General features: G+C 42.9%; 1 protein-coding gene across 2 annotated transcripts in view; it reads right to left on the bottom strand.

Annotated features, from left to right (window-relative positions):
* PLCB1 (phospholipase C beta 1) overlaps positions 1–26,721 on the bottom strand; it is a 739,173-nt gene that overhangs the window by 166,842 nt on the left and 545,610 nt on the right. For both annotated transcript variants that reach the window (XM_063444005.1, XM_063444006.1), the window contains exons 15-16: positions 23,774–23,847; positions 17,281–17,377 (exon numbers count right to left, since the gene is read on the bottom strand). In XM_063444005.1, the coding sequence (XP_063300075.1) occupies positions 17,281–17,377; positions 23,774–23,847 (171 nt within the window). The remainder of the gene's footprint in view (positions 1–17,280; positions 17,378–23,773; positions 23,848–26,721) is intronic.

Raw genomic sequence — 26,721 nt, 5'->3', positions numbered from 1 at the left:
TCCTGCTTCCAATACATTAAATTCAAAAACTGACTCTTCACTTGCTGCCTAATATATCACACCCATTGACAGATTCCATTGTAACAATATAATCCAAGCCTATAAAGCACTGAATGATTCTAGCCCCTTCTATATCTTTTCACTGATCCATGAGTATGCCCCTTCTCGGTCTCTTCACTCGGTCCATGACCTTCTCCTGTCCGCTGCTCGCACCCGTATGGCCAACTCACGCTTGCAGGACTTCTCCCTTCCTTTGGAATAGCCTGCCTACCACCATCACACTCTCCCCTAGTCTTCAATCCTTTAAGAAGAGCTTTAAAACCCATCTCTTTAGGAAAGCTTATAGCCTCCCAGATTAACCTCTACCTCACATACCTGTCTCTTGCTCTCTCCTAAAGGGCAGCACTTTACTCTCTCCTCCAACTCTGCTTCACTCCTACCTTGATGATTGCTATCTCCTGTCCTATCGTGTTTTCTACCCCACCTCCTATAGAATGTAAGCTCGTTTGAGCAGGGTCCTCTTCAACCTATTGTTCCTGTAAGTTTTTGTGATTTATTGCTAAATTTTCTCCTCCTATAAAGTGTTATGGAATTTGTTGGCGCTATATAAATGCCAATAATAATAATAATAATAATAATAATAATAATAAAAATGTTATTCACTTCACCTGATAGTGGTTTTAATTTTGTGGCTGATCACTGTATATTCTGCAGCACACTGATTGGCCACAGTTTGGTTTGTTCTCCTGATTTGATTCCCAAACTGAAATCTGGCCAAAATTCAGGGGTCCCAAAAGATTTCTATCTTTGGAAAAAGTATTTGTCAGAACTGAATTTTCTCCTCATGCACAAGTTTAAATACTTCACCAAAATAGGGAGTTATATCGAGTTTTGTAAAATTGCAGACTAAAATTTTTCAACTCGATTATTTGGTCTTGCCACCTGGATGTTTGCTTGCATCAGCTCATCTCAACACCATGTTTAGTTATTTAGCCATTGACCTTATTTATTCCAGAATATGGTGTCTCTGTATTGTCTTACTCATTCCTGTCACAGAGCATCTGGGGTTTCAATGTAGCATTTATAGGTATTGACCTCAGCAAAGGGATGCAACATCCAAATTATTACTTAATGTGGTTCTATCATGATGAAATAAAGGGGTGCCCCAACAACCACAGTTTATTGTAATTGTTATGGCATTAGGAGTCTATGAATACAGAACCTCCAGATTTTCTCAAACTGTTTATGGACAGTTCAAAAACAAACAAAACAAACAAATTTTGCAGCTGTCAAAGCCCCTTGCTACTATGATATATTTCACATTTCAATTATATATCAGAATATGGATGACAATCATTATTATTATTTTATTATTTATATAGCACCAACAAATTCTGCAGCGCTTTACAGTTGGTGGATGAACAAACATGTAGTTGTAACCAGACAAGTTGGACACACAGGAACAGAGGGGTCGAGGGCCCTGTTCAATGAGCTTACATGCTAGAGGGAGTGGGGTAAAGTGAAACAAAAGGTAAGAAAAGTATTAGACTAATGACAGCTGCAAGAGAGGAATCAGTCGGGAGCAATTAACAGTTGATTTGATACGCTTTTATAAAGTGGGTTGTTAATGATTTTTTGAAGGAGCGGAGACTGGGTGAGCATCTAATGGAGGAGGGAAGCAAGTTCCACAATAACGGTGCAGCCCTCGAGAAGTCTTGGAGGCGAGCATCAAAGGTGGGAGTACGGACAGAAGATAGACAAAAGTCTTCAGCAGAGCGTAAGGGCCTAGACGGGACATACTTGTGTATTAGTGAGGATAGATGGGTGGGATCAGCATTATATAGAGATTTGAAAGCAAGAACCAAAAATAAAGGCGCAAGTTGGGAGCAAGACCACTGAGAAGTGGATTACAGTAGTCAAGGCGAGAAAGGACAGTGGAATGGACCAGCACCTTAGTCGCATCTGGCATTAAGTAGTGTCAGGTGCGCTCAATGTTTTTGAGATGGAAGCGGCAGGATTTGGCGATCGACTGAACATGAGGCGTGAAGGAGAGGTCGGAGTCAAAGAGAACACCTAGGCAGCGAGCCTGCGTGGTGGAGCTGATGGTAGCACCACTGACTTAGAGGGAGACAGACACAAGAGTAGCAACACTTGAGGGAAGAAAGACCAGAATTTCAGTTTTGGTCAAGTTAAGTTTAAAGGGACACTCTAGGCACCCAGACCACTTCTGCTCATTGGAGTGGTCTGGGTGCCAACTCCCACTACCCTTAACCCTGCAGCTGTAATTATTGCAGTTTTTTTATAAACTGCAATAATTACATTGCAGGGTTAACTCCACCTCTAGTGGCTGTCTACTAGACAGCCACTAGAGGTCACTTCCTGGGTTCTAGCACAGGAAACCTGTGCTAGAGCGTCGCTGGACGTCCTCACGCTGTGTGAGGACCTCCAGCATCGCTCAAAACCCCATAGGAAAGCATTGAAATGATTTTTCAATGCTTTCCTATGGGGAGACGTAATGCGCATGCGCGGCATTTCCGCGCATGCGCATTACGTCTCCTCGGCCGGTGGGCGAGATCAGTCTCGCCCACCGGCCGACGCAATCACTGGGAGGAGCGTCGCGGAGGCGGAGACAGCGGCGAGGGACATCGTCGCTGTCCCAGGTAAGTCACTGAAGGGGTTTTCACCCCTTCAGTAACCGGGGATTGGTGGGTGGGAGGGAGAGGGACCCTCCAGTGCCAGAAAAACAGATCGTTTTTCTGGCACTGGAGTTTCCCTTTAAGGAAGTGGGCCACCATCCAGTTAGAAATAGCAGAGAGGCAGTCAGAGACACTAGTCATAAATTGCAAGCTCTGGGGGTTAGCTGCTCTCTTTGTTCTTAGCCTATTGCCAGGGCCGGACTGGCCCACCGGGATACCGGGAAATTTCCCGGTGGGCCGTCGGCACCTGGGGCCGGGCAGGCAGCTGGCTGACCTGCGGCCGCAGAGGAAGCTCTTCTGGCGGCCGAGGGGGTGTTGGCTGTTCTGTCTCTGCTCCCCCACCCCAGCGCGCCGCTTAATGAGACCGGGGCCGGAATATGACGTCATATTCTGGCCCCAGTCTCATTAAGCGGCGCGCCAGGGAGCAGAGACAGAACAGCTCCCTATTCGTGCCACCAGCCGCCTGCCCTGCAATCAGCATGCCGCCCGGCGCCCGCCTGCACAATCTCTTGGCCGGTCGCCCACTGGACCCCATAGGTAACAATAATGTGTGAGTCATGTGCCAGTTAACCACCTAATAAATGCTGTACAGGGGGCAGTGCCATGGGACACACACAAACACCTCATTATGCACTCTAACATTTACTGGATTAGTGTGGCTCTCCTCCTGCTCAGCGCGGCACAACTGCGCCATGTCTAAAATATTGGAAAAAATTGAAGTATCTGTAACCAACCGCAGGGATAGAGGGTGGATAAATGCAATCGGCTGATTGAGTCATAATGGTGAAAAAGGGAAGAGTCTTTATATAAAAATGTTTTTATCTGGATGCCTCCCTCTACCCCCTCCATGTGTCCAATTCCTCCCTTTACCCCCTCCATGTGTCCAATTCCTACCTCTACCCCCTCCATGTGTCCAATTCCTCCCTCTACCCCCTCCATGTGTCCAATTCCTCCCTCTACCCCCTCCATGTGTCCAATTCCTCCCTCTACCCCCTCCATGTATCCAATTCCTCCCTCTACCCCCTCCATGTGTCCAATTCCTCCCTCTACCCCCTCCATGTGTCCAATTCCTCCCTCTACCCCCTCCATGTGTCAAATTCCTCCCTCTACCCCCTCCATGTGTCCAATTCCTCCCTCTACCCCCTCCATGTGTCCAATTCCTCCCTCTACCCCCTCCATGTGTCCAATTCCTCCCTCTACCCCCTCCATGTGTCCAATTCCTCCCTTTACCCCCTCCATGTGTCCAATTCCTCCCTTTACCCCCTCCATGTGTCCAATTCCTCCCTTTACCCCCTCCATGTGTCCAATTCCTCCCTCTACCCCCTCCATGTGTCCAATTCCTCCCTCTACCCCCTCCATGTGTCCAATTCCTCCCTCTACCCCCTCCATGTGTCCAATTCCTCCCTCTACCCCCTCCATGTGTCCAATTCCTCCCTCTACCCCCTCCATGTGTCCAATTCCTCCCTTTACCCCCTCCATGTGTCCAATTCCTCCCTCTAACCCCTCCATGTGTCCAATTCCTCCCTCTACCCCCTCCATGAGTCCAATTCTGCCCTCTACCCCCTCCATGTGTTCTATTCTGCCCTCTACCCCCTCCATGTGTTCTATTCTGCCCTCTACCCCCTCCATGTGTCCAATTCTGCCCTCTACCCCCTCCATGTGTTCAATTCTTCCCATGTGTCCAATTCCTCCCTCTACCCCTCCACGTGTCAAATTTATCCCGCTCTCTCTTTCCATATGTCCAAATTTCTCCATCTCTCCCTTTCCATGAGTCCAAATTTCTCCCGCTCTCCCATTCAATGTGTCCAAATTTCTCCCGCTCACACAATCCCTGCAATCAGCATGCCGCCTGGCGCCCGCCTGCACAATCCCTTGGCCGGTCGCCCACTGGACCCCATAGGTAGCAATAATGTGTGTCATGGTGTGTCTGTCTGTGTCATGCAATGTGTGTCTGTGTCATTGTGTGTGTGTCTGTCTGTATCACAGTGTGTGTGTGTCTGTCACGGTCTCTCTGTGTTGTGGTGTGTGTGTGTCTGTGTGTCATGGTGTGTGTGTCTGTCTGTGTCATGTAATGTGTGTGTCTGTGTGTCACGGTCTGTCTGTGTTATGGTATGTGTGTGTGTCTTTTTTAAGGTGTGTCTCTGTCATGGTGTGTGTGTCAGTGTCACGGTCTGTCTGTGTCATGGTGTGTGTCTGTCATGGTATGTGTGTGTATATGTGTGTTTTAACTCACCTTTTTTTCCCCCCACATCGTGCTGGTCTCCCCTCGACTGGCCCCGCCTTTATGGCTGAGATCATCAAGCTTGATGATCTCAGCCAATCCACACTGACTGTCACTAGGAAGCAATGTAAACACCTCTAAAGAGTCGGTGTTTACATTAAAAAAGCTTGCAGGGACAGGCTATAGACACCAGAGCCAATACATTAAGCTGTGTGTGTGTGCGCGCCTGCTAGTGAGTGGGCTTGCTTGTGTGTGTGTGTGTGCATGCCTGCTACTGAGTGAGCTTGTGTTTCTATGTCAGTGACCTTATGTATATCAGTGAGATTGTTTGTCTTTGAGGCTGTGTATCAATCAGCTTGTGTCAGTGAGATTGTCTGTGTCTGCATGTGAGTATGCTTACTGTATAATTAAAAATTTTACTCTGAAAGGACCAATATTTTATATTGGAAAAAGCAATATATATATATATATATATATATATATATATATATATATATATATATAATCAATCATCTAGGGTGGCAAGACATAGCCTTACATATTACATGCAACAATATATGGCGCAATGACTTATGGGGCTGGCATAGATTTTTTTTCCAGGGCTGCTTTGTATCCCCAGTCCGGCCCTGCCTATTGCTATCCAGATTTGAACTCCTTTCTGACTTATATACCACTTGATACATATACAGTTTAGATCCACTAGCTAATAGGTTATTCCCTAATTTCAACTTTTAGACAAAATATGCAAAATTAAAACATAATTGATGTGACAAATGTTTCAGCTCAGTATATTTTTCTAAAAATGTGAACTTGAACTTCCAACATTTCACATTTTAGTGAGTAATGCTGAGCATGCACATTATAAGAACATAGAATTCATTGGCATATTTGAGATTACTTTTCCTAATGGCTTAATTGCCTCTAAGGATAGAATGGAAGATTTACACAATTAACTTTACTGACATAATGAATCACCCTGAATAATGGATTGCCATTAAAGATTTAATCGCTACATTTTAGAATTAACACTTTTTAGAAGGCAGAAATCAATGCCAGTTCAGTTCGGTTGATTGGCTGCTCAGTTAAACTCTGATTAATGAGTTGGTCTCTTCTTTGTAATCTGATCATATGCTAAATAATGAAAGCACATACGTTTCACTGTGATGGCAACAAATAAACGAGTTTGCTCTGTGCTAATTATCTTTCACTACACATTTATATGTATAATTGCATTGTATTGTATTCTTTGTAACCGCTAATCACACACAAATTAGCTTACAGGTATATTCACTAAACTCTAGGGAATTTAAATATTGAATGGCAAACTTGAGGCTAAAATAAACAGAAAGAAAATTCTCAAAAATTCTCTAACTCAGCTACAGTTATAGCTCAACTATTGTTTGAGCATAAATTTTGCTCTTCGAATTTCAATATTCTACAGTTCAGAATATATTGAATAAACTCCAAAGAGTTATGGTGTTGCTTCAATATACCATATATGCAGTAATAACAAGGAGAAGGAATGAGAGTGGGAGAGTGTACTTTCACTATCAGACGTATAACTGTACACTGATTAGCCACAACATTAAAACCACTGACAGATGAAGTGAAAAACATTGATTATATTGTTACAATGCCCCCTGTCATGCAGTGGGATATATTAGGCAGCAAGTGAACAGTCAGTTTTTGAATTTCATGTGTTGGAAGCAGGAAAAATGGGAAAGCAAAAAGGTTGGAGTGACTTTGACAAGGGCAAAATAGTGGTCGCAAGATCACCTCTAAAATGGCACGTGTTGTTGGATGTTCCCGGTATGCAGTGGTTAGTAGCTGCCAAAAGGAAGGACAATTGGTGAAGGTCAGGGTCATGGGTGCCCAAGGCTCATTGATGCACGTGGTGAGTGAAGGCTATCCTGTCTGCTTCGATCACTCAGAAGAGCTCAAATTGCTGAAAAACTTCATGCTGGCCATGGTGTAAAGGTGTCAGAACACACAGCACATTTCAGTTTGCTGTGATTGGGGCTGTGTAGCTACAGATCGGTCAAAGTGCCCATGATGACCCCTGTCCACCGCCGACTGCGCCTTCAATGTGGACATGAGCTTCAGAATTGGACAATGGAGAAATGGTCTGATGAATCACATTTTCTTTTAGATCAGGTGGATAGCTGGGTGCGTGTGAGTCATTTACCTGGGGAAGAGATGGCAGAAGGATGCACTACGGGAAGAAGGCAGGCTGGCGGAGGCAGTGTTATGGTCTGGGCAGTGTTCTGCTGGGAAACCTTGGGTCCTGACATTCATGTGGATGGTGCCAGACCACATGCATGTTTAGACGTCTTGTGGAGTGCATACTCTATGCATCAGAGCTGTGCTTTGTCAGGGGCCCCCAAATTTCTGGTGGCAGCCCTGCTTAACATGAGTGCATCATTAGACAGACTTGCACTGTGCTACGAGCACTTGGACTAAGAGCAGAGCGCTGTAACACTGTGCACATGCCCAGCCCTAAATTGGACAGCCAGCATGATTGGCAGTCAGCCTGGCATGCATTCACACGCAGATGACATGCCCGTCTTTCGAGCAGATCTGCTCCCTTTCCAAGTGGTTCTTTGCATTGGGCCAGCCTATACTGTCCCTATTTGCATACCTTTGTATGTTGAGAGTTCCTTAGACCCTGTAGCCAGAACCAGAACCGGTCTCTCCCAACTTCCAGTATTTCTCCAGTAAGTCAATTATTTATGTAATCAGGAAGAACAACAGTATTTCTCCAGTAAGTCAATTGTTTATGTAATCAGGAATTGTAGTTCAACTAACAGCTGTATTGTGTAAATACATGATAGTGGGACTTCAACTTCCAGGATCCCTTGCTCCACTTATGAAACACTGTTGTTTTGGGATTTATGGGACAAAGTCAGCATTTTAGGAAGAATGCCATAGAACCTCAGTAAACCATCCTAAATGGATGGTCACTTCTTTGATCAGTCTGCCATTGAAGGATATATAAACCTAGGAATTTAATGTAGATTTAGCAATGTCAGGCTGCAATGTTTAGAGTGACCATTTAAGGAACACCTATAGAATAATTCCATCATAACAATTGTGTAATGAATGTCCAACTAATTGAGGTCAGAATAGGTGTACAGAGTTCCTGATACTAAATAAACAGGACATTATATGCCATCTGCCGCATATGACACCATACATCATTTGTCATTTTTAGGGGTTAACCTCTATTACAGCTTCATGCTGCTAACCTCATGGATAAACTACACAGGGTTAAATTCCACAAGCTCAAGGGAAACTCACTGGCAACGTCAGCGTGGGAAGATTCCTCTGAGCTGAGTCCTTACAATCCCCAAAATATAGCATCAGAATAAATCATATGTATTAAATAAATAAAGGGATACAATAGAGATAGGATAGTTAGCAGGGAAGGTGATGTTATGTGAAAAGGGAAAATATTTTACAAGATTAAAGGTACACTGTTAGCACTGTAACTGTTTAATGTTATTGAAGTGGTTATAGTGTCTGCATCTTTCTCTCCAGTGTTTTTATGGGTATAACACTAAAAAGGAGTCCCCAGTAGCCCATCCCCACAGTGATACACAGACTAATGAGGAAGCAGGAGAATGTCAGCTGACTACTTTCAGCCAATCATGGTGCCCATTTAGGGATGGCTTGAAGAAAGAGTGTAAAAGTGGTTATAGTGCCTGTAGTTTCAATTTAAAAAATATATTTTCTTTTATCCACCATCATGACACTGGAAAATATATTATTTTTTGAATGAAGATGAGATTCATGTAAACTACATATAAGCTACTTATAACACTTTTTTTCCCAGCATGACCGCTTCATGCACAATGTTTGGGGAACAACAAAACAGGAACGGCAGACAGGTGAGAATTATGGGAATATTGAGCTCGATAAAAGAGGTGGAGCCTGTTTAAACTCCTCCCTTTCTCAAGCATTGTCAAACGCAGGAAAAGTCCCACTTTGTCTTCTGTATTTTGAATGAAGACAATCAAAAATGAAAAAACAAGACACGATTTACAATGAAGGGAAGAAGAGGATTCTTATTTAAGAAAGGTAAATATGGCATGACAGTGTCACTTTAAGGTTAAAAGCAAGCTTTAAAGAAGATTATCTTATATCGTCCAATGTTTAAAATGAACAAAGAGGGGCACTTCAATTTCAGGGGTGTGAATGGGTGTGGCCAGGGGCGGGGCTGTTCTAAGACATTTTTGGTTGCCTGCTAATAACAATTTATGCAACTAAATGTAATTTAGAACGAGAACAATGTATCGTATTTCCACAGACTGATTTCTAGACATATTTATTGTAGTTTAAAGACACATTACTGGGAGTATTATTACTGTGGAGCTCTGTTATACACTCAGACACTTTACTGGGAGTATTATTGCTGTAGAGCTCTGTTATACACTCAGACACATTACTAGGAGTATTATTGCTGTGGAGCTCTGTTATACACTCAGACACATTACTGGGAGTATTATTGCTGTGGAGCTCTGTGATACACAGACACATTACTGGGAGTATTATTGCTGTGGAGCTCTGTTATACACTCAGACACATTACTGGGAGTATTATTGCTGTGGAGTTATGTTATACACTCAGACACATTACTGGGAGTATTATTGCTGTGGAGCTCTGTTATACACTCAGACACATTACTGGGAGTATTATTGCTGTGGAGCTCTGTTATACACTCAGACACATTACTGGGAGTATTATTGCTGTGGAGCCCTGTTATACACTCAGACACATTACTGGGAGTAGTATTGCTGTGGAGCTCTGTTATACACTCAGACACATTACTGGGAGTATTATTGCTGTGGAGCTCTGTTATACACTCAGATGCATTACTGGGAGTATTATTACTGTGGAGCTCTGTTATACACTCAGACACATTACTGGGAGTATTATTGCTGTGGAGTTATGTTATACACTCAGACACATTACTGGGAGTATTATTGCTGTGGAGCTCTGTTACACACTCAGACACATTACTGGGAGTATTATTGCTGTGGAGCTCTGTGATACACAGACACATTACTGGGAGTATTATTGCTGTGAGCTCTGTTATACACTCAGACGCATTACTGGGAGTATTATTGCTGTGGAGTTATGTTATACACTCAGACACATTACTGGGAGCATTATTGCTGTGGAGCTCTGTTATACACTCAGACACATTACTGGGAGTATTATTGCTGTGGAGCTCTGTTATACACTCAGACACATTACTGGGAGTATTATTGCTGTGGAGCCCTGTTATACACTCAGACACATTACTGGGAGTAGTATTGCGGTGGAGCTCTGTTATACACGCAGACACATTACTGGGAGTATTATTGCTGTGGAGCTCTGTTATACACTCAGACACATTACTGGGAGTATTATTGCTGTGGAGCTCTGTTACACACTCAGACACATTACTGGGAGTATAATTGCTGTGGAGCTCTGTTATACACTCAGACACATTACTGGGAGTAGTATTGCTGTGGAGCTCTGTTATACAGTCAGATACATTACTGGAAGTATTATTGCTGTGGAGCTCTGTTATACACTCAGACACATCACTGGGAGTTTTATTGCTGTGGATATCTGTTATACACTCAGACACATTACTGGGAGTATTATTGCTGTGGAGCTCTGTTATACACTCAGACACATTACTGGAAGTATTATTGCTGTGGAGCTCTGTTATACACTCAGACACATTACTGGGAGTATTATTGCTAGGGAGCTCTGTTATACACTCAGACACATTACTGGGGTATTATTACTGTGGAACTCTGTTATACACTCAGACACATCACTGGGAGTATTATTACTGTGGAACTCTGTTATACACTCAGCCACATTACTGGGAGTATTATTGCTGTGGAGCTCTGTTATACACTCAGACACATTACTGGGAGTATTATTACTGTGGAGCTCTGTTATACACTCAGACACATTACTGGGAGTATTATTGCTGTGGGGCTCTGCTATACACTCAGACACATTACTGGGAGTATTATTGCTGTCGAGCTCTGTTATACACTCAGACACATTACTGGGAGTATTATTGCTGTGGAGCTCTGTTATACACTCAGACACATTACTGAGAGTATTATTACTGTGGAGCTCTGTTATACACTCAGACACATTACTGGGAGTATTATTGCGGTGGAGCTCTGTTATACACTCAGGCACATTACTGGGAGTATTATTGCTGTCGAGCTCTGTTATACACTCAGACACATTACTGGGAGTATTATTGCTGTGGAGCTCTGTTATACACTCAGACACATTACTGGAAGTATTATTGCTGTGGAGCTCTGTTACACACTCAGACACATTACTGGGAGTATAATTGCTGTGGAGCCCTGTTATACACTCAGACACATTACTGGGAGTAGTATTGCTGTGGAGCTCTGTTATACAGTCAGATACATTACTGGAAGTATTATTGCTGTGGAGCTCTGTTATACAATCAGACACATCACTGGGAGTTTTATTGCTGTGGATATCTGTTATACACTCAGACACATTACTGGGAGTATTATTGCTGTGGAGCTCTGTTATACACTCAGACACATTACTGGGAGTATTATTGCTAGGGAGCTCTGTTATACACTCAGACACATTACTGGGGTATTATTACTGTGGAACTCTGTTATAGACTCAGACACATCACTGGGAGTATTATTGCTGTGGAGCTCTGTTATACACTCAGACACATTACTGGGAGTATTATTACTGTGGAGCTCTGTTATACACTCAGGCACATTACTGGGAGTATTATTGCTGTGGGGCTCTGCTATACACTCAGACACATTACTGGGAGTATTATTGCTGTCGAGCTCTGTTATACACTCAGACACATTACTGGGAGTATTATTGCTGTGGAGCTCTGTTATACACTCAGACACATTACTGGGAGTATTATTGCTGTGGAGCTCTGTTATACACTCAGACACATTACTGGGAGTATTATTGCTGTGGAGCTCTGTTATACACTCAGGCACATTACTGGGAGTATTATTGCTGTGGAGCTCTGTTATACACTCAGACACATTACTGGGAGTATTATTACTGTGGAGCTCTGTTATACACTCAGACACATTACTGGGAGTATTATTACTGTGGGGCTCTGCTATACACTCAGACACATTACTGGGAGTATTATTGCTGTCGAGCTCTGTTATACACTCAGACACATTACTGGGAGTATTATTACTGTAGAGCTCTGTTATACACTCAGACACATTACTGGGAGTATTATTACTGTGGAGCTCTGGTATACACTCTGACACATTACTGGGAGTATTATTGCTGTGGAGCTCTGTTATACACTCAGACACATTACTGGGAGTATTATTGCTGTGGAGCTCTGTTATACACTCAGACACATTACTGGGAGTATTATTACTGTGGATCCCTGTTATACACTCAGACACATTACTGGGAGTATTATTGCTGTGGAGCTCTGTTATACACTCAGACACATTACTGGGAGTATTATTACTGTGGAGCTCTGTTTTACACGCAGGCACATTACTGGGAGTATTATCGCCGTGGAGCTCTGTTATACACTCAGACCCATTATCACTGGGGGTATTATTACTGTGGAGCTCTGTTATACACCCAGACACATTACTGGGAGTATGATTGCTGTGGAGCTCTGTTACACACTCATTCACATTACTGGGAGTATTATTACTGTGGAGCTCTGTTACACACTCAGTCACATTACTGGGAATATTATTACTGTGGAGCTCTGTTATACACTCTGACACATTACTGGGAGTATTATTGCTGTGGGGCTCTGTTATACACTCAGACACATTACTGGGAGTATTATTACTGTGGAGCTCTGTTTTACACGCAGGCACATTACTGGGAGTATTATCGCCGTGGAGCTCTGTTATACACTCAGACCCATTATCACTGTGGGTATTATTACTGTGGAGCTCTGTTATACACCCAGACACATTACTGGGAGTATGATTGCTGTGGAGCTCTGTTACACACTCAGTCACATTACTGGGAATATTATTACTGTGGAGCTCTGTTATACACTCAGACACATTACTGGGATTATTATTACTGTGGAGCTCTGTTATACACTCAGACACATTACTGGGAGTATTATTGCTGTGGAGCTCTGTTATACACTCAGACGCATTACTGGGAGTATTATTACTGTGGAGCTCTGTTATACTCTCAGACACATACTTGGAGTATTATTGCTGTGGAGCTCTGTTATACACTCAGACACATTACTGGGAGTATTATTGCTGTGGAGCTCTGTTATACACTCAGGCACATTACTGGGAGTATTATCGCCGTAGAGCTCTGTTATACACTCAGACACATTACTGGGAGTATTATTGCTGTGGAGCTCTGTTATACACTCAGGCACATTACTGGGAGTATTATCGCCGTAGAGCTCTGTTATACACTCAGACACATTACTGGGAGTATTATTACTGTGGAGCTCTGTTATACACTCAGACACATTACTGGGAGTATTATTACTGTGGAGCTTTGTTATACACTCAGACACATTACTGGGAGTATTATTGCTGTGGAGCTCTGTTATACACGCAGACACATTACTGGGAGTATTATCGCTGTGGAGCTCTGGTATACACTCTGACACATTACTGGGAGTATTATTGCTGTGGAGCTCTGTTATACACTCAGACACATTACTGGGAGTATTATTACTGTGGAGCTCTGTTATACACTCAGACACATTACTGGGAGTATTATTTCTGTGGGGCTCTGTTATACACTCAGACACATTACTGGGAGTATTATTGCTGTGGAGCTCTGTTATACACTCAGACACATTACTGGGAGTATTATTGCTGTGGGGCTCTGTTATACACTCAGACACATTACTGGGAGTATTATTGCTGTGGAGCTCTGCTATACACTCAGACACATTACTGGGAGTATTATCGCTGTGGAGCTCTGGTATACACTCAGACACATTACTGGTAGTATTATTGCTGTGGCGCTCTGTTATACACTCAGACACATTACTGGGAGTATTATTACTGTGGAGCTCCGTTATACACTCAGACACATTACTGGGAGTATTATTTCTGTGGGGCTCTGTTATACACTCAGACACATTACTGGGAGTATTATTGCTGTGGAGCTCTGTTATACACTCAGACACATTACTGGGAGTATTATTGCTGTGGAGCTCTGTTATACACTCAGACACATTACTGGGAGTATTATTGCTGTGGAGCTCTGTTATAGACTCAGACACATTACTGAGAGTATTATTACTGTGGAGCTCTGTTATACACTCAGACACATTACTGGGAGTATTGTTGCTGTGGAGCTCTGGTATACACTCAGACACATTACTGGGAGTATTATTGCGGTGGAGCTCTGTTATAGACTCAGACACATTACTGAGAGTATTATTACTGTGGAGCTCTGTTATACACTCAGACACATTACTGGGAGTATTGTTGCTGTGGAGCTCTGTTATACACTCAGACACATTACTGGGAGTATTGTTGCTGTGGAGCTCTGTTATACACTCAGACACACTAACAATACGGAGCTCCTAGAAAAGAAGGACATTAGAATAGAAGAGAGGGACAGAGGGATTTGGGCTGATAATAGGGATGGTTCCTCCTAAATAGGGACACTTGGGAGAATAGCTATCTGTAATGACAAGTTAGAATGATCATATTAACAGCCTGAAGCCTATTGTGTCTCCATTGAGGATATGGCTACATTCTTATCACTCTCGCTCACATGTCACTTGCAGTGTTTTTTTACTGAAGTCCGAATTGTCAGAAATTCACATTTAATTAAAAAACAATATTTGCACTGGACATAATCTCTATCAGCATGCTTCAAGTTCCCACTTGGCCTTAAATTTAAAATTCACTTTGAAATCCTTTCAATTCTGAGTTTAGTGAATAACCCTCTTCATATTTTGCTCTCTTTTTTTTTTTTTTTTTTAATTCTTTATTTATGCGTGCTTGGTTTAGCAAGTTAACAGAATCACACGGTAACAATGGTATGACAATTTGAGCGAAACAATGAAATGGTGTTAACATATATGACAAGGTAGAAAGCACATTTTTATAATGCAAGCAAGTTGGATGACATACCCGGGGTCTACAAGGTTGTGACAGGCATGGTGACATGTACGTTAATCCCCTGGTGTACTACAAGTGTGAGATTGTTTTGCTCTCTTTTTTGAAATCACAGTCTCACAGTGAGCAGCAAGTGACAGCACTCACATGACAGCACATCGGTATGCATGTTTATATTTATGTTTTTATTTTAACATCTGTTGACTGGCCAGGGATGTAGTTGTTTCTAAAGTAATCGGCGAAGGGCTTGGGATCTCTGGTTAAAAAGATATTGGATGGTATTTCCTTAATGATATATAATTCTCAAAAAAAAAAACAAAAAAAAAAAAAAAAAACAACAACAAAACCCCCCAAAGCAATGAAAAATGATGTAACCAATACTTGACAACATTTGGATCAAACTTTTTCCTACTTGAGAATATATACAGAGTTTTTATTAAAATTAGAATTCAAAGTAAATTTCAAATTTAGCTGAACTGAAAGCATTGGTGACTTAGAGACTTTTCCCAGTTTGGCTAATTGCACCTTAAATTTATAAATGTTCAAATTTAAATATTCACTAGATAGTATTCTGTGATGCGATCCCTGCATTATGCAAAATACATGTGTATCCAGGAATCATTAGATACTGTCTGTAATCAGCAAACTATTTTCTATGCATGTTTCATCGATGATCTGATTTATTTTTATATTGAAGGGTACGTGAGAGGCCCTCAATACTATGATGTCACTTGTTATTTGTTTGGTTCACGTATAAGTTAAGCAAAATTGAAGTAAGTTTCTTTGATTTACATGAGTTCATCAAGGATTACAAACTTGAATACATAATGTCTAAAAAATCTTCTAAGAAATTCTTGCTTTATGTCCAAGAGTTCCAACCCATAACATCTGAAAATATAGTGGCCAAATTTGACATGTTTACAGGAATAATTCTCAACTGGCTAAGAATAAAATCATTATTATTATTATTATTATTGGCATTTATAAAGCGCCAACTTCTTCCGCAGTGCTTTGCATATACAAAGGGGGAAATGTAACAATAAATGAGACAATTATAAAATTGGTTGATGAGAATCCTTCTCAAACAGCAGTCTAGAGGAGGTGGGGTATAAAAACACAATAGAAATTGCAGAGTGGGGGATAGTAACCAATTGACAAGGTGGGGAAGCAGCAGAACTGGAAGGTGAGAGTGGAGTGTGGCCGTTTAGAAGAGAGCAAGAGACAGGTTTGTAAGATAGAAGTTACTTTGGGAGGCCATAAGCTTTTCTGTAGAGATGGGTTTTGAGGGATTTCTTAAAAGATTGAAGTCTTGGGGAGAGTATGATGGGGATAGGCAGGCTGTTCCAAAGAAAAGGAGCCACCCACGAGAAGTTCTACAAGTGTGGGCTAGAAGCAGTGGACAGAAGAAGATCACTAGCAGAGCGGGGACCCACTAATTAGTGAAGCCATATAGTGGATGGTAGAGTTGTTTAAAGCTGTACAGGTCAGGTTTATTATTTCGAATTGACTTCTATAGGGTACAGGAAACCAATGTAAGGATTGACAGAGGGACAAGGTGAGATTCAAAATCAAAGCATGGAGATGTTCCCAAAAAGTCTAAAAAAATAAATCAAAGCAAGATATTTAGGGTTGTGCAAGACATGATTGTGTTCAATATGAAATATGGACTGGACACTTCTATGATACACACTAGGAATTCAAAATATGCCCATAAGAGTGGTTGAATTACAGGGATGCTTTAACATATGCTAGCTGACACTTGCTTCCAACCTCTCTCAAATATGGTTTCTATACAGTGAGGGGACCCATAATAATAATAATAATAATGCCTATTACCGTTTTCCTTTTGAACCTGTATACTAAGCAATGTGCAACAAGTATTGGATTTTGCTAACTGAATTTGTGGACCTGCGAAGCCCTTTACTTCTTTGTTTCTGTTTTATACAAAAACAAAACGAAAAACAAGACATAATAAAAACCTTACACAACAAAAATCTATATTTATGGAAATATGGACTGGAATTTATGATTTAATGGTAGCTTTGGTCACTGACCAGCAAATTCTTATCATTTTTAGCACTGCCACTGTGGCCCATAAATCACTCTGTTTATGAGGTGCTACTCTTACAACTGACTAGCACATTAGCCCCTTCCAGATATTCCCACCACAACCCGCAGGCCATCTATTTAGTTCTCCAGTATTCTGACATTGTTTGCACCCATCACTCACTTTTCGATGCCTCGAATGACTCAAACTTCACTGGTTGAATGTAGTTAACCAAATTGGACATTTCTTCTGTGGCACTGGCCTCATTCCCAGCAGTGCCCTGCAATGAGATAGCATAGGGATCAATAATTACAAGTGTTTCATTTATTTCCATGTGTTCTTTCAGATAGCAATGGCATATACAAATCTCTGTATAGTTAGTACAGTTAATAGATAAAAATACAAATCAATGTCGATACAATACAATATATCAAAAAGTCTATAGAAACATTTGAGACAAGCTGATACGTGGGACTTTTTTCAATGCACACATATAATTTATTTTATTTGCTAAAGCGTGAATTCTTGGGATTTCCGTGGGAATTCAAAATGACAGTTACATTTGAGGCCACAATATGCAAATTTCGAAAATTTACCAAATAAGCTATGTTTCAACTTGGCTGTTTTGATGTAGAATTCCCTTTGAATTCTTGACAATTTACACCTTAGAAAGTAACCCTTAATAGCCAATTTCTGGCTATGTGAACCATTTCAATGACAGATATTTCACTTGCTTATAAAAGCTCACCGTAAGGTTGCAATGTTGTGGAATTTACATAGGCCCACCACTGAAGGGGTGTGTCTGTCAGCCTGGCGTCAAGCCCCCTATATACAGGACCATACAGAAATCACTGCATGATTCTAGTGCCAGCCATGCAAAGCTTGTGAGTCTAATTATGCACTGTGCTACCAGGTGTTGCGGTCACCGGCCCGCTGAGCCTCACGGCCGTGCCCGACCGGCACGACCGCACCGACTACACGAGCTTACCTGCTCGTCGGCAAGCCGGGAACCGCGCACGTAGTTCTTCCGGGCATCACGCCCGAATCCAATATGGCGCCGACCACGTGGTCGCGTCTATGGATAGCCCCGCCCCCGAGAATTATACTAACGTGTGCGTGACGTCACGACGTCAACGCACACGCACGTTCTGGGGTCAGAGGTCGCCCTCTGACCAATCATAGCTTAGAGAGGGGTATTTAAACCCCTAATTCACCCCAGTACTTTGCCATGTCGTGGTTTCAGTTTCCTGGTTCCCTGAAAGTGCTATTCTCGTGTTTCTGATTTCCTGGTATCCTGATCCTTGGCGTTTCCCTGGTTATTCTGATCTCTGGTTTCCCTGACTTGGCTTGTCTTATCGGTATTGAGTATTTTCTGGCTTCCTTGACCTCGGCTTTCCCTTTGACCATTCTCTGTCTCTAGCGTATTAGTCCGGCCATTCTAAGGTCCGGTTTACGCTCTATCCTGTTATTTTCCTTTTCTTACGTATGTATATGTTTACATAGTTTCTGCGTGCTGGACCACATTACTAGTCGTGACACCAGGGGACAGTTCCTTGGTGTCCCGAATGCGTTATATCAGCGAATTAAATCAGGATGATGGAACAAGAACCCTAAATTGTGACAGTTGGATGGTCGGCCAAAACTCTTTAATGCAAAGCAGTTATTTTGTAGTTTTTAACTAAAATGCTAATTGGAATGCTGCTCCTTACACAATACTTCCCAACACAGTGAGCTACGAAATTGTGCAAGGGGTGGGCAGACTTAACACCAGGTGAACCAGCTTTGTGTGAATGATACCAGGCTGATTGACAGTCTCCACTCAGGATTGACCATTCTTGGTCCTAGTGTCCTCAGCACAGCGTGAAAGCATCTAATGATGCGCAGTGATGGCTGAGGTTCATCCACATCTGGACACACCAGGAAATCAAAAATTAAAATCAAGAAAACAGAATAAGTGTCCAAAATGGGGCCATTCTAGTTCCCATTACCATTCTAGTTTTAGATCTAGCCAATCCAAAATTGATTTTGTGAAAATACCTTCTATCACCCCATCATAACATATCTCACGTAGAACCTCTTCTAACAAATCCTGGAGGTTGCATCACTATTAATTAAAGAAAAAAATGGACTCTTCACTAGAAGTATGCTGGCAAAGTGTTATAAGAGTTATAGAAGTTACAGTCTAGAACCAGTCCTCATGGCCCACAAACAGTCCAGGATTTATGTATTTCCCTGTTTTATTCCAATAGAGATAGTAACAAAACCAGGACTTTTGGTGGGTCTTGAGGACTGGTTTGGGAAACGCTGGTCTAGAAAGCAATACATTATCAAGCTATGTGAGTAATCATGTGACCTCATGCTATAAGATAATTTATGAGAATTATACTCTCAAGAAACCAATGGACTTTGACACCTGGGAACTAGAATGTTCCCAGACATACCAGTTCCAATCCAAAATTTCATGTGCCAGCTTGGAATTAAATATTAGCAATTTTTATTTTATAACATTTGTAAAATATTTAAAAATACTTTTTCCAATATTGCCTCTCATTACAATTCAAATTTCAAATGTTCTCTATTATAGTTACTAAATTCCACAGTTAATTTATTTTGCCAACTCTTGTGTATTTTTTCTGTTCTAATTGTGACTCTGGATGAATTATTTATATAAAAATTATATTAATTAATACATAGAAATAGTTCTGTGCATGTTCCCATGCAATACAATATTTACCATGTATTTATGATTTAATTTACTAAACTGAGAGTTGCAAAGATTGAGTAGGAGAACTAGAAGTTTTAAAAGCAGAACTGTAAATATAGCTGAACTGGGGAAATATTGGCCTTGGAACACTGCAAAGATCATAACCATTACAGAACACTGCCAGCCCGAGGCACAAATGAAGCCAACATGGCGGCACTCCACGGAGGCTGTTCTGACTTTTCTGATGACCTCTCAGGTGAGGAATACCTACCGACCCACACTACAGGACGTCCCTCACCACCGACTAACGCCCCACAAGACTCCATGCCAGTGACAGTGGCGATCCTTCAGCAAATGCTAACTGACCACCACAAGGACTTCCACAAGGAGATCACTGCACTGAGGGGAGATCTAAAGGGGGTGACAAACCGCCTAACCACCATAGAGAACCGAACCGAAACGCACACTGAGGACATAAGGGAACTCAAACGTACCGTGCAGGAGCTGCAGCTGCGGCTACGCTCTCACGATCACCGCATGGGCGAGAATGAGGATGCCAGGCAGCATAATAACCTGAAACTCAGGGGGCTCCCAGAGGGCGCCGCAGATGCGGACCTACCACAAACCATCAAACGCCTGCTCGCAAGGATACTGCCACCGGCACAGGCTGAGCACATCCGCCCAGAGCGCATTTTCCGGGTCCCCAAGTCACCAAAGGCGCCCACTGGATCAACCAGGGACACCATAATTGAATTCCAGAACAGCTCCGACAAGATGGCGATATTGGACGCCCTGCGGGGTAAGACGCCTCCACAACATGAGGGCAAGGATCTGCATTTCTACGCAGACCTCTCCAGTAACACCCTATCCTGGAGACGGTCCCTCCAGCCACTCACCACCATCCTCCGCCAAAAAGGCCTCAGCTACCGCTGGCGGCCGTCTCACACCCTCGCGGTCCAACAGGGACCTGAATTACATCACATACGAGACTTAAGTGACGCTGCGCCACTCCTGTACTCCCTAGGCCTAACCATGGACTCCCTCAAACCACCAGGCCAGCAGAGCCAATCCTCCCCGCAACATCGATGGGACCCAACCAGGACTGTCCCGTTTGTCCCACAAGGCCTAACTCCGGACTCTTACGCTACCATCACCACTTGAACGGAGACGGGTGACCGCATGGACTGCCGGTCCCAACAACCAGCACGCATATGGAGGTTGAATTCTAAAAGCTCAATCCAGCACTCACGACCACTGAAAGCCAACTTCAACACAATCACCACCCCAGAGCTTTATCCAGGGTTGGCACACAAGGAACAGAGACACCTGGACTGAGCAGTACTGCACCCATGGTGTGCTACCCTAATCATAGACCCAATTATTGTTATGTTTTTGTTCTTTATATTGCATGGTATTAATTATGCCTCACTTAGCAAATTGTACCCACTTATAGTTCTAATTGTTTTAGTTACTTGATAACCGCATGTACCCAACTATGACCACCCATAAGCCATAATTAGGTTTTCACGGTCGACCCCATTGCCCTTACCTTCCGCATACTGGTCACTATGATGGTTACATATCATCTGACCTAACTTAGGGCAGACTGATTAGATATAACAATGTGAATTCATTCCACCATCAGCACATCACCTACATGCCTCAAGGACATGGGTCTCCATCCCGCAATAGGTATTGAGATGCTCTATTATGTCCTTCTACACCAAGATGCACATTTATGTTACAACCTTAAGTTATTTTTGACGTTTTCTCTTTTCGTTTCATATCGAGGGCCAAAAGAGCCTTAGACTTCTTCTTAGCTGCTGACAAGAGGCAAGGTGCATAGTACTCTACACAGGGGCAACCTAGGGATTAACCGAAAAAGCAACGATACTCAACCAGGCTTACATAGATAGTGCACTTTAGAACACGTTAACCTTACATACACACCCCACTTACAAGCTAACTGACTAGCCTGTTACAAGTGTACTAGACCAGCTCACACTAAAGAAAAGCCACGAATGCCGCTATAAAAAGTAGCCGGTACCAAAACTAGCCTGAATACTCTGTGCTCTGTAATATCAGCGTAATTTACAAACAGCTTTCCTTTTGGAAATGTACAGTTAAGCCAGGATATAAGTCTTAAATAGATTACTCATGTACCTGTAACGTTAAGCTTGATTATATATGTTAAAATGTACATAATCAGAAGAAGCATGCTACCAACGCTATCTCCAGCTCATGTTGAATACCTAATTTGTTTTCTCTCTAACACAGACATAATCGACTAGCCTGTAAAATTACTACCTAACAAAAATGCGTGCAGTGATCGCATATGCCTCGAATCTGTTAATATGTGTATCTTGCAAATCTTGTTACTGCTGTTGGGGCATTACAAGAAAATGTGTTAATCTTTGCACCACAAAAATAAAGAATAAAAAAAAAAAAAAGAACCAGGATCTCATATCCATGTGTAAATTAAATACCAGTCAGAATTCCAGAATTCCAGCTCCCAATTCTAATTCTAAATAATTCCAGATACCCCTCCACTCACATCATAGGATCATCCAGCCAGATAAGATCTTTCTGTACCATGTTCAAAATAAATGAATTCCTACCCTACGTGCTACATGTAATGATGCACTGACCCCCTATGATTCCTAATCCTTGTTTTGTTTTCTTGCCACCAAAACCAGCCTGATACATAGTTTTGAGCTGAATCCTGCCTATCAGACAGTTGCACTACTTTAACCATCTACATTGTGCAGATCACACATCTACATCTATACCTGGAGAGGGGAGGAACAAACTAATCACTTCACATTGACCACCTACTTTCACCACCAAGACCAAATCTCACAAGGTTCAGCCTGAGACAATCTGACCGGCCGATTTCTATTTTTTTTGGTGGGTTTTCTGGTGTATGTATTTTATTCCCTTGTGCATTGTGGTAGCTTTTTGATAAAGAGTGAGATAGCAAAATAGTCAACAATTAATCATCGTGACTAATGAAAGCTGTTTTATCATCTACTGCTGCCAATAACACAGGGTCCTTTCTGTGCTGGAAGTTATCCCATAAACTACCATGTCTTTTGGCGTAATTCCTAGAAGGTGACACATTTTTATTTTGCGTGGAGAAAACAAAATGCATTGACTTTAACATATTTAATGCACTTCAGTCTTTGGATGGTCATAGACCTACTTTCAGATATCTTGAACGGACAGAGAAATTTGTCACGCAACCTAAAATTCAATTTTAATTGACACAATACTGCCCTATCTATAGTACAGGAGATACAATTTAAACACTAGAGATAATTTCACCTTAAAATCTCATGACACCCAGAAAGGGAACCCTATGGAGTGTTTGTCAGGACGTGGAATAGATGTTTAAAGCATATTAACAATTGTGCTCATGTAATTCTAAGCTGAGTTGAGTGGATGAAGAAAGGTTCACAAAGGCTTGCTGGTGATGAAAGAAATGGGACACTATAGTGTGAATTTTAAGAAATTCAAAAGTATATATTACATTTTGTCCAGTACAGACAAAATTAGAAAATAACCTGAATGTTTATTCACAATTTGGCTGTTTTGGCAAGAAAGACCCTGCTTTTTCAGAAGGAGGTGACCAACCCTGATAGGATTAATGGTAGGAAGAGTGGCTATTTAAGTAAATTATGGGTTTTACAGGTAATTCATTTGTTCATGATGTTGGCTTACCCTGACTATGTGTTTTCTTCTGTGGATGCACAAAACATTGTACAACCCTATGTCACATGTAGCCTTAAAACTAAACTACAAAATAATTTTCAATTGTTATATATATATATATATATATATATATATATATATATATATATATATATATATATATATATATATATATATATACTCTTTTTTACAGCATTCTGTAGAAAATCATTTGGTGCCCCTTGCAGTGGAAAATCCATTTATTGTACAAACACGCCTTACTTCATCCATTGAAGATTTCTTACAGTCATCATCATCATCGTCATCCTCTTCTTCACTTTCGATTTCTGCTTCACCTGGAAAAAAGAAAAAAAAAATTCATGGATTCTTAGTGGTTCACTGCGTGAGATGGAATGTGAAGGTGGCCAATTATATAAAAATCTACAAATCACTAAATTATCTGAACTGCATCAGGTCACATTCGATTAGCTTGAAGGAAGTTAGGTAGACTGGCTTGAATGAAATCCACAACAATTAGCAAATTAAACGAAGAAACAAATTTTCCCACCAGCTGCAGGAGAAACACAACAAAATGAAATCAAAGGAACTGGACCCCTAGATTCCCATCAAACTAGAAGATCTGCCATAATGTCCCCCTATTCCCTCAAACCATTGATGACTATGTGATAGATAATAAAATGTGTCACAGCAACACGGAACTGTTTACTAAAAATGAATATTAATCGATATGTAGAGCAATCGTATAGCGTTCCTCATGCACATGTCTAAAGAGAACTGAGACCTTAGCAGAACATATATCTATGACCCTGTGTCTTACAGTTTGCCCAGCTCTGCATTGTAATTGGCTGAATTTCTCTAGCCTCGCGTCCTCTTTGTATCAAGGACCACCTTTCAAGACTACACCACCCGATTTCCTCCGATGAAGCCTCATTATAACAGAAATTAGATGTCGCATACTGAAGTAAATTAATACTCTTCTAATTATCAAAGCTAATATGTTCTGATCTGCATGCTAACCACCATCCTTTTATCGTATTTTAACTGCAGATCTATAATATTTATTAGTATCTTCCTAGGCTGAAAACCAATGCAGACTTTAGGACACACTTTGGTATAACATTTTCTGTTCCATATCGACCATTTATCTTCATAAGTAGAATAAAAATGACTAAATAAATGCTACAGATTTTTGGCAAAATGAGAGAAACAAAGTGTAATAGTATTTATGCCAGAATAATGAGACATGTGTATTGTGCATTGTGCTACGGGCTTGGCCTTGAGCAATAAGCATTTAATAAATGAATCATAGGAACATATATTTATCTGCTTTTGAGTAAGTTTAGTTTTTAGCCTGACATACAGGGCTCGAGTCCTGCAGGAACGCGTGGGAACGGCGTTCCTGCACTTTTTCCACAGCAGGAACGCCGTTCCCATTACTAGTCCTGCAGGTCCCCCTATTTAAGGCCCTGTCCCCCCTCCTCAGTCCCTGTCTCCCTCCTTAGTCCCTTTCCCCAGTCCCTGCCCCCCTCCTCAAGCCCTATCCCCTTACTCAGTCCCTGTCCCCCTCCTCAGTCCCTGTCCCCCTATTTAAGGCCCTGTCCCCCTCCTCAGTTCCTGCCCCCCTCCTTAGTCTCTTTTCCCAGCCCCTGTCTCCCTCCTCAGTCCCTGTCTCCCTCCTTAGTCCCTTTCCCCAGTCCCTGCCCCCCTCCTCAAGCCCTATCCCCTTACTCAGTCCCTGTCCCCCTCCTCAGTCCCTGCCCCCATCCTCAGGCCTGTCCCTTTCCTGAGTCCCTGTCCCCCTATTTAAGGCCCTGTTCCCTTTCCTCAGTTCCTGCCCCCTCCTCAGTCCCTGTCCCTTTCCTCAGTCCCTGTCCCTTTCCTCAGTCCCTGTCCCCCTTCCTCAGGCCCTGTCCCCCTTCCTCAGGCCCTGTCCCCCTTCCTCAGTCCCTGTCCCTTTCCTCAGTCCCTGTCCCTTTCCTCAGTCCCTGTCCCTTTCCTCAGTCCCTGTCCCCCTCCTCAGTCCCTGTCCCCCTCCTCAGTCCCTGTCCCCCTCCTCAGTCCCTGTCTCCCTCCTCAGTCCCTGTAATCCTCCTCAGTCCCTGTCTCCCTCCTCAGTCCCTGTCTCCCTCCTCAGTCCCTGTCTCCCTCCTCAGTCCCTGTCTCCCTCCTCAGTCCCTGTCTCCCTCCTCAGTCCCTGTCTCCCTCCTCAGTCCCTGTCTCCCTCCTCAGTCCCTGTCTCCCTCCTCAGTCCCTGTGTTCCTCCTCAGTCCCTGTCCCCCTCCTCAGCCCCTGTCCACCTTACTCAGCCCAGTGCTCTTACTCAGCCCCTGCATACGAGCATCAGCCCCTGTCCCCCTTCCTCAGTCCATGCCCCTCTTCCTCAGCCCCTGCCCCTCTTCCTCAGCCCCTGCCCCTCTTCCTCAGCCCCTGTCCCTTTCCGCAGTCCCTGTCCCTTTCCGCAGTCCCTGTCCCTTTCCGCAGTCCCTGTCCCCCTTCCTCAGCCCCTGTCCCCCTTCCTCAGCCCGTCTCCCTTCCTCAGCCCCTGCCCCCCTTCCTCAGCCCCTGTCCCCCTTCCTCAGCCCCTGTCCCCCTTCCTCAGCCCCTGTCCCCCTTCGTCAGCCCCTGTCCCACTTCGTCAGCCCCTGTCCCACTTCGTCAGCCCCTGTCCCCTTCGTCAGCCCCTGCCCCCTTCGTCTGCCCCTGTCCCCTTCCTCAGCCCCTCAGTTCCTGTCCCTTTCCTCAGTTCCTGTCCCTTTCCTCAGTTCCTGTCCCTTTCCTCAGTTCCTGTCCCTTTCCTCAGTTCCTGTCCCTTTCCTCAGTTCCTGTCCCTTTCCTCAGCCCCTATCCCTTTCCTCAGCCCCTATCCCTTACCTCAGCCCATGTCCCCTTCCTCAGCCCATGCCTCCCCCCCCCCAAGCTCCTGTCCCTCTTCCTCAGCTCTTGTCCCCCTCCTCAGCCCCGTGCCCTTACTCAGCCCCTGCATACAAGCATATCATTATTTTGGGGTGGGGGGGAAGGGGGCGGGGAGTGGATCTTGGGTGAGTTCCTGCATTTTTTTACCCAGGACTTGACCCCTGCTGACATATAACTCTGAAAATATGTAAACACTAAGACAACTGGTATGATTTTATTCCGAAGCCATGAGAAGTTTGTAAGCAGCCCAGTGAGTAAAAAAAAAAAGAGGCACAAAAAGCAATTTATAATTGTGG

This window comes from Pelobates fuscus, chromosome 2 (genome assembly GCF_036172605.1).
Source record: "Pelobates fuscus isolate aPelFus1 chromosome 2, aPelFus1.pri, whole genome shotgun sequence".
In the NCBI taxonomy this organism is placed as follows: Eukaryota; Metazoa; Chordata; class Amphibia; order Anura; family Pelobatidae; genus Pelobates; species Pelobates fuscus.
Note: the sequence above shows the minus strand (reverse complement) of the source record. Positions and strands in the feature narration are given on the sequence as shown.